Source organism: Dendropsophus ebraccatus, chromosome 3 (genome assembly GCF_027789765.1).
Source record: "Dendropsophus ebraccatus isolate aDenEbr1 chromosome 3, aDenEbr1.pat, whole genome shotgun sequence".
Classification (NCBI taxonomy): Eukaryota; Metazoa; Chordata; class Amphibia; order Anura; family Hylidae; genus Dendropsophus; species Dendropsophus ebraccatus.
In genome coordinates, this window is record NC_091456.1 from 165127856 (window position 1) to 165142950 (window position 15095).

Genomic DNA, 15095 nt, shown 5'->3' on the forward strand with positions numbered 1-15095 from the left:
TGTTTGCTAAATGAATACTGTTGCAAAAATATTAAACTTGACAAGTCCCACAAGTATAACTACTGTATATTATCGGAGATGGGAATACCCCTTTATGTAAAGCTGATGTTGGAATTACATTTAAATAGATTCTGTCAATGAGAGATGGAGTAGAGGGATTCCATAAGCATCAATTGCTTGGAGATCCCCTTCTATTTGTTCTGCAGGTCTCAGCTGACTGACCCCCACTCTCCGCAGTTCCTCATGTGCACACCCTCTTCCATCCTGGAGAATCCCTATGTGAGGAATACACCATTTCCCATGTTGCAGTCCTTCCCAGCTCACGCTATACAACCTGTCATCCTAACAGAGTTACGTGTAATGTGTTTAACCCCCTCCCATCCACATTGACACTGTCGCTGTGTCAGCCCCCCTGTAGCCCAGCACCAGTCACCGCCAGTCACAATGCTCCTGTCTCATCACATGTCCCAATGAGAACAGAACAGTCATGGCAGCTGTGATATAGACAAGGTGAATGGAGAGGTATCTCAGCAGGTACCCCTCCCCCCCCCCCCCCCCTTATGCTGCACCCTCCTGGCTCTGTGCACCATTCTACAAGGATCCTGTTGCAATCCCAGCTCCTGCTTCATTCTTATACTGAGCCTTGTAAACCCACTAATCCATTTTCCTATGGCATACTATTTACAAGCACCGGCTAATAAAGCTGCAGCCAATTGCAGGGTGTGTTACTGTGAGAGTGGCTGCTGTAATGCATTATACTATTGGACCTCCACTTACTGTTGCTACATCAAAGCTGCGGGAAGCAAATTCAAGGGGACTTCCATTCAGCAATACCCTTCATGTCACAGCAGAAATTGTCATGTGTCATTAAGCGGCATAGCAGCCTGTGTGATGCCTGCAGATGGGTGGGGGCAGTCTGCAGCCCCTCATGACCTTGGCAAGACAGACCCCTGGCAACACTAAATCCATCTTATAATGTGCTGGGAAGGAACAGCAATGTTAGGTGAAGCCCAGCTCAGAGGAGAAAGAGAATCCAGCCTGCTACTGAGAAATTCTGCTGTCATCCAGGAGGGGGAGGGGGGAAACACAGGAACCTAAAATGACTCAGATACATCCATGTGTGTTGGAAATAGCAGGCAGTCACACTAGACATCTGCATTGCGCAGGCTGGACTGGAAGGAGCCCATTCATACGGTGCTTCATGAGACAGGCGCATCCATTGTTATGCGAAATATTCTGTGTGGGAAAAGGCTAGCTGGACATATTGCTGCTGTGCATCAGGGACTGGGCATGCTGGGACTTGTAGTATCTGAGCCACAGGTTGCTTACAGCATGCCGCAGAGATGGAAAATATGTAGCTATATACATGGATTTTATATAGATAATACATGGATGCATAAATAGATAGATAGATAGATAGATAGATAGATAGATAGATAGATAGGAAATTAGATAGATAGATAGATAGATAGATAGATAGATAGACAGAAGATAGATAGATAGATGATAGATAGATAGATAGATAATAGATAGATAGAAGATAGATAGATGATAGATAGATAGATAGATAGATAGATAGATAGATAGATAGATAGATAGATAGATAAAAAGGATGTAGATATATAGATAGAAAATTAGATAGATAGATAGATAGATAGATAGATATATGATAGATAGATAGATAGATAGAAGATAGATAGATAGATAGATAGATAGATAGATAGATAGATAGATAGATATATGATAGATAGATAGATAGATAGAAGATAGATAGTAGATAGATAGATAGATAGATAGATGATAGATAGATAGATAGATAGATAATAGATAGATAGAAGATAGATAGATGATAGATAGATAGATAGATAGATAGATAGATAGATAGATAGATAAAAAGGATGTAGATATATAGATAGAAAATTAGATAGATAGATAGATAGATAGATAGATAGATAGATAGATAGATTTGATAGATTCATTAAATATTCCCAGAAACTTTGCTAAAAACTCTAGGTTGGTGCAGACATTACTGCCCCCATTACTGACCAAGGGTGCGTGCACACTACGGAATCCGCAGCTCACACCCGCTCGCAGACTCTGGCGGCCACACGTGTCTCCGCCCGTGCCACAGACTCCATTCTATGCAAGGGTAGATTCCGCCGTCCGTCCAAAGAATAAACAGGTTCATTGTTTGGACGGATGGCGGAATCCGCGTGTGCATAGAATGAAGTCTATGACATGGGCGAAGACCGGCGCGGCCGCCGAAGTCCGCAAGCGGGTGCAAGCTGCGGAATCTGCAACGGAAAACCCATAGTGTGCACGTACCCTTATATTGCAGGTGTGCCAGGCACCTTAGTATCAGATCCAGTAAGCAATTATCCAACCCTTGTTCCTTTATTGGCATATAACTAAGTAGATAGGTCTGGGAAGTCTGGGAATCTAGGTGACCGCCCTCCATGGGAGCTGTAATATTACCACATTGGCTGATACCTCTCCCTACATTACAAATAACTGATTAGACATGTTTATATAATAAGGAATAAAAAAAATGTCTACTTTCTTCTCCTGTCCTCAGTTTGGGTGTGCGGTTTTGCAGCTTAGTTCCATTGAAATGAATGGATCTTAACTGTAATACCACAGGGGGGGGGGATGTTGCTGTTTTTGCAAGAAAGTCAAACTAATCCTGGAAAACCCCTAAAGGATAACTCCTCTTATTATAGGAGAATGTTTTTTATTTTGATACTCACCAACAAAGTGCCGCCCAATAACACAGATGGTCGGCTCAATTACAGTACTGGGGGATTTGTTGCACAGCACATAGCACTTTGTTGCTTAGCACTTAGCACTTTGTTGCATTACACATAGCACTTAGAGAGTACTGTAACAGGGCTGGTCATGCGTGTCATTGATGGGTGTATCATTTTACGGCCTCACGCACTCGACAAATGGCCACACACAGCAGCTAGCCCCCCTGTGGGTGCAGGCCGCCTATCAGAGGGGGCTCCATTAGACTGATGCTTCCATGTATCAGGAAGATGCAATGCTAAAAAAAAATCTTTAAAATTCTTACAGGATCTATTAGGAAGCTCATGGAAGTGAAGTATGGGCTCTATTACAGATCTGTAGATAATACCATACATGTTATGTAGGGTTATTTTACATGCAGAGGAAATATCAGCACTGGCGGTGGATATATAGCAAATATATAGCAAATATATATGACTAGCAATGCAAAAATTTCACAAGATTTAATTAAGGTCTGATCTGATGAATCCAAATGTCATTTTGGATTCATAGATGGATTCTGATTTGGAAGTGCCCTGATTGCCCATGCAAGGTTTATACGGGAGCAGGGACTCCTATCAAAGGCAGGTGCTGGTAACCTATCAATGCTATATGCAGTGAAGCTTTCACTAACGACATTGTTAGACTATGTTCACATGCTGTAAGAGACCGGCCGTTCCGTGACCCGTCCAGGTCATGGAACGGCCAGTCTCTGAAAAGATCATCCCGTCTGGTACTGCAGTACCGGCTGAATGATGTTTTCAGCCGCAGAGCTCTGATACGGGCGCTTCCGTGGGCCCCCACAGCACACTACGGAGCATACGGCCGGAGCCACTTTCTCCATTGTGTGCACTGACTGGGTTTATGTGTATACACTCCGGACAGGATCCCATAGATGGCCAGGTTTCGTATACTTTCGTAATAATCACGGCCGTTGTACAACGGCCGTGGTTTTACGATAATATGCGTTGTGTGAACATAGCCTAATGTAGTAAGTGGAAGCTGTTCTGCATCCAGTGCATCCATTTACTTCCATGTTTAATTTAATAAAAAGATTATTAAAATTCTAAGGAATCTGATTTTTTTGGTGAAATTGAGACAGAATCCAATTAGTAAGACTAAAACTAAGGCGGAGATTACATGCTGACTGTTTCCATATATTCCTGGGACAAACAAGCCATGTGATGTGATGAGATTCCTGTCATGTGACCTTCCCCCCTCCTATAGCCTTCAATACAACCTAATTTACTTGCCTGCATTCCTACAAACACATAGTAAAACATTTTTTCTTTGGATTTTTAAAGTATTCTATCCATATAGATATATATTTTTTTAAGAATGAATCTGATTGTCGCAATTTTTTTTTTTCAAGGACTGATCTCAATGTCACCAGGTAATAGTCTGCCTTGCTGGAAGGACAGACTGCTAGGCGGCGCAGTACCAGCAGGTGGCGGTGTAGAGAGGCAGACGCAGAGCTCTGCCGGGTCTAAGGCTCCCACATCAGCTGCAGAGGAGAGAGGCTGAGCTCCTGAAGGGCATCAGATGAGAGCTGGAGAGGTGTAGACCAGGAGCTCGCTGCTGAGCCCAGTCTTCTTCTTCTCCACATCTTCTCCCCCCTCTTCTGCACACTCCTGAGCATGGAAAGCAAATTAAACTCGTCGTCTAACAGCAGAGATGAAGGCAATAACGTGTTCCAGGGGAAAGCAGAGAAAAGTCTGACTGCAAGCAGTTCCAGCGTGAAGGAGCATGGCAACTCTGTGTGCTTCAAAACAGATGGCGAGGACCCCGTGGTTGGCTTTGAAGATGCAGAGGGGCCCAGCAGGCCATATGGGTTCATGCAGAGACAGTTCAGCTCTCTGCTGCAGCCAGGAGTCAATAAATTCTCCCTTCGCATGTTTGGCAGTCAAAAGGCAGTGGAGAAAGAGCAAGAAAGGGTTAAAACTGCAGGCGTTTGGATCATACATCCCTATAGTGATTTCAGGTAATCTCATGCAAATCTACCTTGTCTGTAATCCCTGGCTTCCTTATGGGTGGCAGATGCCACAAGTAGTACCTGGTGACTTTGCAAGTGCATGCATGCCAGGCTGTGTGTGCCTGTGTGTGTGTGTGTGTGTGTGCCCCTGTGCCTGTGTGTGCCCCTGTGCCTGTGTGTGGTCTCTTCCTGGGAATCTGGCATAACAGGAAGATACCAGGACTGCAGCAACTTTATCTAACTTGTGGATAATGCAGCAGGTCCCTGACACTTATGGAATGTCAGCTCTGGGTGTACACAGTCTGATCAGTCATACTGCTGGCTTCTCTATACAGTGTACAGAATGAGAATATTCCTATGTGCAGAGAGACTGTCTGAGGATTGCAGTGTTTACAAATATATAACATTCTAATATTTACAAATATGGAGCAGGAGTGGTGTTATATTTACAAATATATTGTCTGAGCATTCTAGTATTTACAGATAGACTGCCTGAGCATTCTAATATATATAGACTGCCTGAGCATTCTAATATATATAGACTGCCTGAGCATTCTAGTATTTACATATAGACTGCCTCAGCATTCTAATATATATAGATAGACTGCCTGAGCATTTTAATATTTACAGATAGACTGCCTGAGCATTCTAATATATATAGATAGACTGCCTGAGCATTCTAATATATATATATATATATATATATATATATATACTGTATAGATAGACTGCCTGAGCATTCTAATATATACAGATAGACTGCCTGAGCATTCTAGTATTTATAGATAGACTGCCTGAGCTTTCTAGTATTTTTGGATAGACAGTAGGGACATTCTATTAGACTGTATAGTGTGAGTGTTGTCTTTTTGAGGATATACTGTGTGAGCACTCTAATCATTTACATATTCAGTAGAAGCCTCTTTTCTTAGTAGATTCATTTAGAGTTTCCTGGTAATTTGAGTATATTAAAGGAGGGTTCTGTTAATATGGAATACTAGCTACGAGCATTCTATTCATTAGTGTGTTGAAAATGAGCATTCTGATTGTTACAATATTAGAATATAGAATATAAGCATGTTGATTGTTGAAATACAGTATACTGCATGGGCTCTCTACTAGTTGGAGTATATTGTAAGGGCATTCTTTAGAATGTACACCATAATTTAAACTGTAACCTATGAACATTATGCTAAGTCGAAAGAACTGTGTGAGCACTGGCATATACAGAGTACATGTCCTCCCCAGTATAATATCCAATATTTATATTTTATCCCTTAGAATATCACATATGAACATGTTGCTTCTTAGAGTGTACTGTACAGTTTGAGATTTCTGTTTGTTACAATATCACTCATGAGCATTCTGTTCCCCACTGTGTACAGTATGGGATTTTATTTCTTACTATGTACAGTATGAGCATTCTATTGCTTATATGTACAGTATGAGCATTCTATTCCTTACGTGTACATTAGGGGAATTCTATTCCTTACTATGAACAATATGAGCATTTTCTTCCTTACATGTACAGTATGAACAATCTATTCCTTAGTGTGTACATTATAGGCATTCTATTCCTTACTATGTACAGTATGAGCATTCTATTCCTTACATGTACAGTATGAGCATTCTATTCCTTACATGTACAGTATGAGCATTCTATTCCTTACTATGTACAGTATGAGCATTCTATTCCTTACATGTACAGTATGAGCATTCTATTCCTTACTATGTACAGTATAGGCATTCTATTCCTTACTATGTACAGTATGAGCATTCTATTTCTTACATGTACAGTATAAGCATTCTATTCCTTACTATGTACAGTATGAGCATTCTATTTCTTACTATGTACAGTATGAGCATTCTATTCCTTACATGTACAGTATGAGCATTCTATTCCTTACTATGTACAGTATGAGCATTCTATTCATTACTATGTACAGTATGAGCATTCTGTTCCTTACATGTACAGTATGGGATTTTATTCCTTATTACTGTTTGTAAAGTATGGGCATTCTATCCCTTACATGTACAGTATGAGCATTCTATCCCTTACTATGTACAGTATAGGCATTCTATTTCTTACATGAACAGTATGGGCATTCTATTCCTTACTATGTACAGGATGGGTATTATGTTACTTATTATATACAGTATGCGCATTCTATTCCTTACATGTACAGTATGGGCATTCTATTCCTTACTATGTACAGTATAGGCATTCTATTCCTTACTATGTACAGTATGAGCATTCTATTTCTTTCTATGTACAGTATGAGCATTCTATCCCTTACTGTTTACAATATGAACATTCTATACCTTACATGTACAGTATGAGCATTCTATTCCTTACTATGTACAGAATAGGCATTCTATTCCTTACTATGTACAGTATGAGCATTCTATTCCTTACTATGTACAGTATAAGCATTCTATTCCTTACATGTACAGTATGAGCATTCTATTCCTTACTATGTACAGCATGAGCATTCTATTCCTTACTATGTACAGTATGAGCATTCTATTCCTTACTATGTACAGTATAGGCATTCTATTTCTTACTATGTACAGTATAAGCATTCTATTCCTTACTATGTACAGTATGAGCATTCTATTCCTTACTATGTACAGTATAGGCATTCTATTTCTTACTATGTACAGTATGAGCATTCTATTCCTTACTATGTACAGTATGATCTTTTCTTTGCATTGTAGGCAAGTGCAATCATTTTAGTTGTCACCATGTAGAGTACTAGCACACAGTTTTGTAACATATACTGCAAAACAATTATATCCATTAGGCTATAAATTGTGGACAATAGATTCCTTACAGTTTAGAATATTAGCGTTCTGTTGGTTACAATGTGCAGAGAACCATGTTCATGTAACATAGGACTTGGTGCTACTGAAACAGTGTCTTCTCACTTTTATAAGGAAGCAGCCTGTATCTGCAGAGAGTGATTTATAGCCTTGCTTTTAGCAATGACCTTGAAACTAGTCCATGCTTGTAACAAGGGAATGACATACTGTATGTATTAATGTATATTGTATTATCTAATAACAGAGAGCAGCGGGATATTACAGACATAAAAGACACTGGCAAAGCTGGGTTGCCTGCCCTTCTCCTCCGCTCTGTGTTGTCCAATTTCATCGTGACAGAGTGGAACAATCAGTGATCCCAATATATATATATATATATATATATATATATATATATATATATATTGCAATAGCTAGATATGAGATAGATAGATAGATAGATAGATGATACATAGATAGGAGATAGATAGATAGATAGATAGATAGATAGATAGATAGATAGGAGATAGATAGATAGATAGATAGATAGATAGGAGATAGATAGATAGATAGATAGATAGATAGATAGGAGATAGATAGATAGATAGATAGATAGATAGATAGGAGATAGATAGGAGATAGATAGGAGATAGATAGATAGATAGATAGATAGATAGATAGATAGATAGATAGATAGGAGATAGATAGATAGATAGATAGGAGATAGATAGATAGATAGATAGATAGATAGATAATAAATAGATAGATAGATAGATAGATAGGAGATAGATAGATAGATAGATAGATAGATAGGAGATAGATAGATAGATAGATAGATAGATAGATAGATAGATAGATAGGAGATAGATAGGAGATAGATAGATAGATAGATAGATAGATAGATAGATAGATAGGAGATAGATAGATAGATAGATAGATAGATAGATAGATAGATAGATAGATAGGAGATAGATAGATAGATAGATAGATAGATAGATAGATAGATAGATAGATGACATTGAAGTTTGGGTAAGAGTTTCCAGGTGGAGCCAGACTGCTCCATACAGTCAGGATCCTTGGCAGGGAGAGGATCAGCACTGGCGCTGTCCATGGTGCTGAACCAGACTGAGCTCTACCCTGCATGGAAATTATGGATATTTTTGCTCCTATTGTCAAGTATCATAAACTAAATGGATTTTTTTTCAATATATACACCAATTGTTTTATGCATCAGTCATTTTTGTACCTGAAAAAGCGTCTGAACTATAACTAGTCTGATTTAGCCCTACATATGGCAAAGGTTATATGGTGAAGGGTAATGCGGCGTTATCTTCCTAATAAGTGTAAGTTGTTTATAACTTAGAGATTGTTTAGATATCTGGATACAATGATGATGATGATGACTTATCTGAGATATTGTAGTAGTTCTATCTGCAGCCCTATATACAACTACAGATAACGCGGTGTAAGTTGTAAGCTCCGTCTCTCTATATACCGTAGATAACTGTGTACAAAAGTCGAGTTTCGTTATTTCTTAACCAATTTATTGGATTGAAGATGCATAATGTGTCGGTAGAACCAAGTGAGTAATACCCAGTGCGTTCTACTACTCCATCACTACATTATGTAGCAGGGGTTCAGGCAGTACTGTCTATATTAAGGATCAGGATGTACAATAATAATTCATGACAATGCCTTTGAACCAGTTGTGATTTTGCTCCCGTATCTACAGCGCTTTGATGTGGTATAATGGTTCCCATGTGGAAATACACTGCTTCCATGTAATACAAAACTGGAGTGGAAAAATCTCTTCTGTTCTCTCTATGGGCCTAGCGGCATAACTCTCACAGTGCTTGCTTATATGTGTCTTATCGTAACTCAAGTGCTATATTACTAAGACTTTGTTCACATCCTGTTTGTTGTTTACATTCTCAAACCCGTATGTGCCATAATATGTTCTCAGCGGATATCTTAAAAGCATCTATCTATAATCCGTTAAGGGGGTCAGTATAATGCTAATGTCCTCCTTATGCTGGAATACCTTTTATTCTACTGGATTGAAACCCATATCTAGTGCTGTATACCATTTAGGAGTCAATAGATGATCTATATATGTACGGTATATGTGGGCACACTGCACTGTATGTCACCTATATGCGCTTTGTGACTAATCCTTTTTATGTGATATACTGATGTATAAAGTTGGTGTCTGTTTGACAGATCCATTATATTTCTATTCCTTTTGTTCATGTGGATCCAGTTATTTAGAGATATGTATAATATATATATATATATATATACATTATATAATATATAAATATATTATATATTATATATAAACATATATATATATATATTATTTTTTTTTCTATACTGATAAAAAAGAACACATTTTTTCCCACAATATGATATTTATAATAATATACTTAGATTGATATGGATTGTTTACATTAAAAAATGCATTAAATAGTATACTCAAAAGGCGAGCCATAGACTATTGTGGAATTAAAGTGCCTATAGTAAAAGACCATAAGAAGAAAAAGTCAGGAGAACCCATTCATTTTGATAGGACCATCTATTCTCTTCCAATAGATCATGTTGGGAAGAAGTGTGAATCTTAGTGCTCCCAGAAGAGATAAGCCAGTGCCTACAGTGTCTGGCAGTGGCCTATTTCCTTTTCCCCATTGCAGTACAGCTTTTGAAGGTAAATGACCCCTTTGAGTCTCAGAAGAGATAAGCCAGTGCCTACAGTGTCTGGCAGTGGCCTATTTCCTTTCCCTCATTGCCGTACAGCTATTGAAGGTATATGACCCCCTTGAGTCCATCACATCTCTGTCAGGTGTCCTCTCGCAGATTCCATTCTGTTTTGCACTGCATGAAGGTCTGCACTGGAAATAGCCGGCACTGTTACAGAACACATTGAACCCCATAGTATGTCCATGGGAGCCATTGGTATCTATGGTGTGATGGATCTGTCAATGCAATGGTAACTGGAAGCCACAAAGTTAACATAACTGTAACCATATGCAGTTGTTTGTACTTGTTCCCATGTCAGACAGAAATGTAAATTACTAATGTATATTCCTGTTAATTCTTGGCTTGGCAGCTCTAACCAGTGATTGACACTGATTAGGACCGCCCACTGGACTCTTGATTTACATATAAAAATTAACAAGTTCAATTGACTCTTTTTCCACTAAATTATATATCAATCTGTTCAGCACCTCCAGCTCTATAACACCATGCTGGCAGGTTGACTACATGTTCAATGTGACGGGCTCCCTTCAAGCTCTATCTTGTAGTATATATACTTTAAGCCAATTTAGCTGTAGCTAATTACAGTTAATATTGACTATCTGACAATCTTCAAGGGCTATTGACTATATGCCTGCCGTGACCGGCTCTCCATGTGTTGTTTTGAGATTTATTAAGGAAGCTTGGTATCTTTAAACTATTATATGGGTGAAGGAAGGAGCAAGGGTGAGCGGACGAAAGAGATGAAAGTATCGAAAAGCGAGAGAGAATGAGCGAGCAATGAAGAGAGAAACCAGTAACCGAGGGCAGAATATGTTGTTAAAGGGATATTCCATTAAAAAAAAATAATATATATATATATATATATTTATTTATTTTTTTTACATTTTTTTTATATAATTATGATGGACAGTTATCCCCTTTCTGTTGCACCATGCCATAGGCTGCCTCCTCCATTCTAATGTCTATTGTAATACTAACATAAATTAGAATAGACATCAAGGGAGTCTCAATCTCTAATGCTGCATCCAGTAGCCCTAGAGATGTAACTGCTGGCTCAGTGCTTCTACAGCCCTGCAGTTCCTGACACAACCATCAGTGGCAGCATAGAGGCCATGTTGTCCCTTATTGCTGCCACTCCACTCTTTTCTTTAAAGGCGTTATCCAGTGAAAATATTTCTTTCAAATCAATTGGTTTCAGAGAGTTTTATAGATTTGTAATTTACTTCTATTTAAAAATTTCTAGTCTTCCTTTACTTATCAGCTGCTGTATGTCCTGAAGGACATGTTGTTTTCTTTTCAGTCTGACACAGTGTTCTCTGCTGGAGACAGGAACTGTCCAAAGCAGCAGAGGTTTTCTATGGGGATTTGCTACTGCTCTGTACAATTCCCGTCTCGGACAGAGGTAGCAGTAGAGAGCACTGTGTCAGACTGAAAAGAAAACACAACTTCCTGCAGGACATACAGCAGCTGATAAGTACTGGAAGACTGGATATTTTTAAATAGAAATAAATTACAAATCTATATAACTTTGGTAGATTTGAAAGAAAAAGATTTTCACTGGACCACCCCTTTTTAATAAAGGTATAGTACAAATTGATGTAACTTTATAGAAAAAAATCTGAAAAAAAAAATATTTGCCAAAATAACCCAGGAATAGCTAGTGATTTTTTTTTCTCTTTCTCGGGAGAAGAAGCACTGTTAATACTAAGGACGGTACGGTCTGAAATGCGTCAGCTGCCTATAGGGCTGTCATTTCATTGAATTCTTGCTGACTTGTATGTAATTCCTTTAGCAAAGCGGTGGATTTTATGATGTTTAACCTTCTCGCTTTATGTTTGCTTCACACCTGACTGCAGTGTATGACCGTGCTCTTACCACAGGCAGGAGCTCAGATGTTTGGGTCTTGTAGTGAATATTCTGCTATCTGTAGTTGTGACTGAGAATACAGAGATTGAAACTATGGGGGAATTTATTAAGTGTTTCCTATGTTGGTCTCAATAAAAAGATGTGCTGGATAGAGATGAGTGAACCTGGAGCATGCTGGAGTCCATCCGAACCCGAACTTTCGGCATTTGATTAGCGGTGGCTGCTGAAGTTGGATAAAGCCCTAAGGCTATGTGGAAAACATGGATATAGTCATTGGCTGTATCCATGTTTTCCAGACAACCTTAGAGCTTTATCCAAGTTCAGCAGCCCCAGCTAATCAAATACTGAACGTTCGGGTTCGGATCGACTCGAACCCGAACCCGGTTCGCTCATCTCTAGTGCTGGACTAAGATGTGCCGATATATCAGGGATGAACACTTCCTAATACATTTGGCATATCTCTATCTCTGTCCAGGTGCCATATGCTGAGGTCTACGCCAATTATGAGCTGGTATAGACGTCTGCTATAATATACAAAGAATTTCTGGTGTGAATAAAAGTAAATCTGATAACACAAACTAGGAAAAAGATTTAAAAAAATTATGAAGTGTAAAAAGTTTAACAATTATTGAATGACTTGTGTTAGGCTGGGTTCACACTGCTTTTTGCAATCCCTTTAATATGTACGTTTTATGGGGGAAAAACGGATGCAAAAACAGATGCAATTGTGTGTCATCCGTTTTTCCATTGACTTCCATTATAAAAAAAAAAATGGATCAAAATGGATGTTTCTTTTTAATGGACACGTTGACTACGTTTTTCTGTCCGTTAAAAGTAACCAATTAAAAATAGAACGAATTGCAAAAACACAGTGTAGACTGAGCCTTAATAAAAAAAATTAAATAATTATACATACTGCAGTCTGGATCAGCTTTAAATAGTTACTCTTAATGTACAGAAAAACATGGTCAACCAAAAAAAATAAAAATTAATTAAAAAAAAAAAAAAAAAGTCAATGGAAAAACGGATTTTAGTGGAGACACACAGTTGCATTTTTGCACCCCCCCCCACATAAAACGGACAAGTAATGGACTGCAAAAATGCAGTGTGAACCCATCCTAGAAAAAAAAAAGAACATGCATTGCTTAGCTGTCTTCCCCAGTTCTGAAACCACTAAAAATCTATTTTTTTTGAGTGTTTGTATATCCTGTCCACCTACTTTTGCTTCACCCTGTAAATTAATCAAGGCTGACTGAATACCCCTTTAAGTAAACCTCTAAAGTGTAGGAGAGCTGTGATGGGGAGCCGAGGGAAAGCAAAGCTTTGTAGTACTGTCATACTAAGCAACCTCTAAAAAGGGCAAGTAGTGAGAAGACATGACAGGGTACAGCATGTGTAATAGGGTTATGAAGGGGGAGATTTATCCAACATGGTGTAAAGTAAAACTGGCTCAGTTGCCCCTAGCAACCAATCAGATTCCACCTTTCATTCCTCACAGACACTTTGGAAAATGAAAGGTTGAATCTGATTGGTTGCTAGGGGCAACTGAGCCATGTCAGTTTTCTGCGGCTGTTATTCATTGAATAGCAGCTGCAGAGAACCCGTCGGTTCACACCATTAAGTGCAGCGGCAAATTGGGATGCGGGCAGGGCCGGCTCCAGGTTTTTGTGGGCCCTTGGGCGAGAGAGCACACCTACCAAATAAAGTTTGACAAAATACAGAAAAAGAACGTAATCCAGTAACTCACATGTGACGTCTTCTTTGATCTGAGGCGATCGCTCTCCGTTTCCTCTCCGTCTTGCCCAGACCACCATGATGATTTCTTCAAGCTACAATTCTTCTCTTCAGAACCTGTCAGACAAACATCTTAGACTCCGCACATTTCCAGCAACTTTCTTCCCTTTTTCCCACCCATAGGCTTTCATACAGTAGTAATTCTGCTGCTTTGTGTCATGTGCAGTAAAGTAAGGAGGTTTGTAGGTCCCGTGCCCCTATATAGTAATAATGCCCCCATGTTGTGCCCCCCATATTGTAAAAATGCCCTATGTCCCCATAGTAGATGTCCCCTGCTCTGCCCCCATAGAAATATCCTCTGCTCCCCATAGTAATGTCCCCTGCCCCCCTAGTAATGTCCCCTGCCCCCATAGTAATGTCCCCTGCTCTGTCCCCATAGTAATGTCCCCTGCCCCCATAGTAATGTCCCCTGCCCCCATAGTAATGTCCTCTGCCCCCATAGTAATGTCCTCTGCCCCCATAGTAATATCCCCTGCTCCCCATAGTAATGTCCCCTGCCCCCATAGTAATGTCCTCTGCCCCCATAGTAATATTCCCTGCTCCCCATAGTAATGTCCTCTGCCCCCATAGTAATGTCCTCTGCCCCCATAGTAATGTCCCCTGCTCCCCATAGTAATGTCAACTGCTCTGTCCCCATAGTAATGTCCCCTGCTTCTATAGTAATGTCCCCTGCTCCCCATAGTAATGTCCCCTGCCCCCATAGTAATGTCCTCTGCCCCATAGTAATGTCCCCTGCTCCCCATAGTAATGTCCCCTGCCCCCATAGTAATGTCCCCTGCTCCCCATAGTAATGTCCTCTGCCCCCATAGTAATGCCCCCCTCTCCCCATAGTAATGCCCCCTGCTCCCCATAGTAATGTCCCCTGCTCCCCATAGTAATGTCCCCTGCTCCCCATAGTAATGCCCCCTGCTTCCCATAGTAATGTCCCCTGCCCCCATAGTAATGCCCCCTGCTCCCTATAGTAATGCCCCCTGCTCCCCATAGTAATGTCCCCTGCTCCCCATAGTAATGTCCCCTGCTCCCCATAGTAATGCCCCCTGCTTCCCATAGTAATGCCCCCTGCCCCCATAGTAATGTCCTCTGCCCCCATAGTAATGCCCCCTGCTCCCCATAGTAATGCCCC

General features: G+C 39.9%; 1 protein-coding gene across 1 annotated transcript in view; it reads left to right on the forward strand.

The window, feature by feature from the left end:
- Positions 1 to 4214: 4214 nt before the first annotated feature.
- Positions 4215 to 15095, forward strand: part of HCN1 (hyperpolarization activated cyclic nucleotide gated potassium channel 1) — a 257247-nt gene continuing 246366 nt past the window's right edge. Inside the window, exon 1 of the mRNA XM_069964733.1 lies at positions 4215 to 4765. Within this exon, the coding sequence (XP_069820834.1) occupies positions 4422 to 4765 (344 nt within the window). The 5' untranslated portion in view covers positions 4215 to 4421. The remainder of the gene's footprint in view (positions 4766 to 15095) is intronic.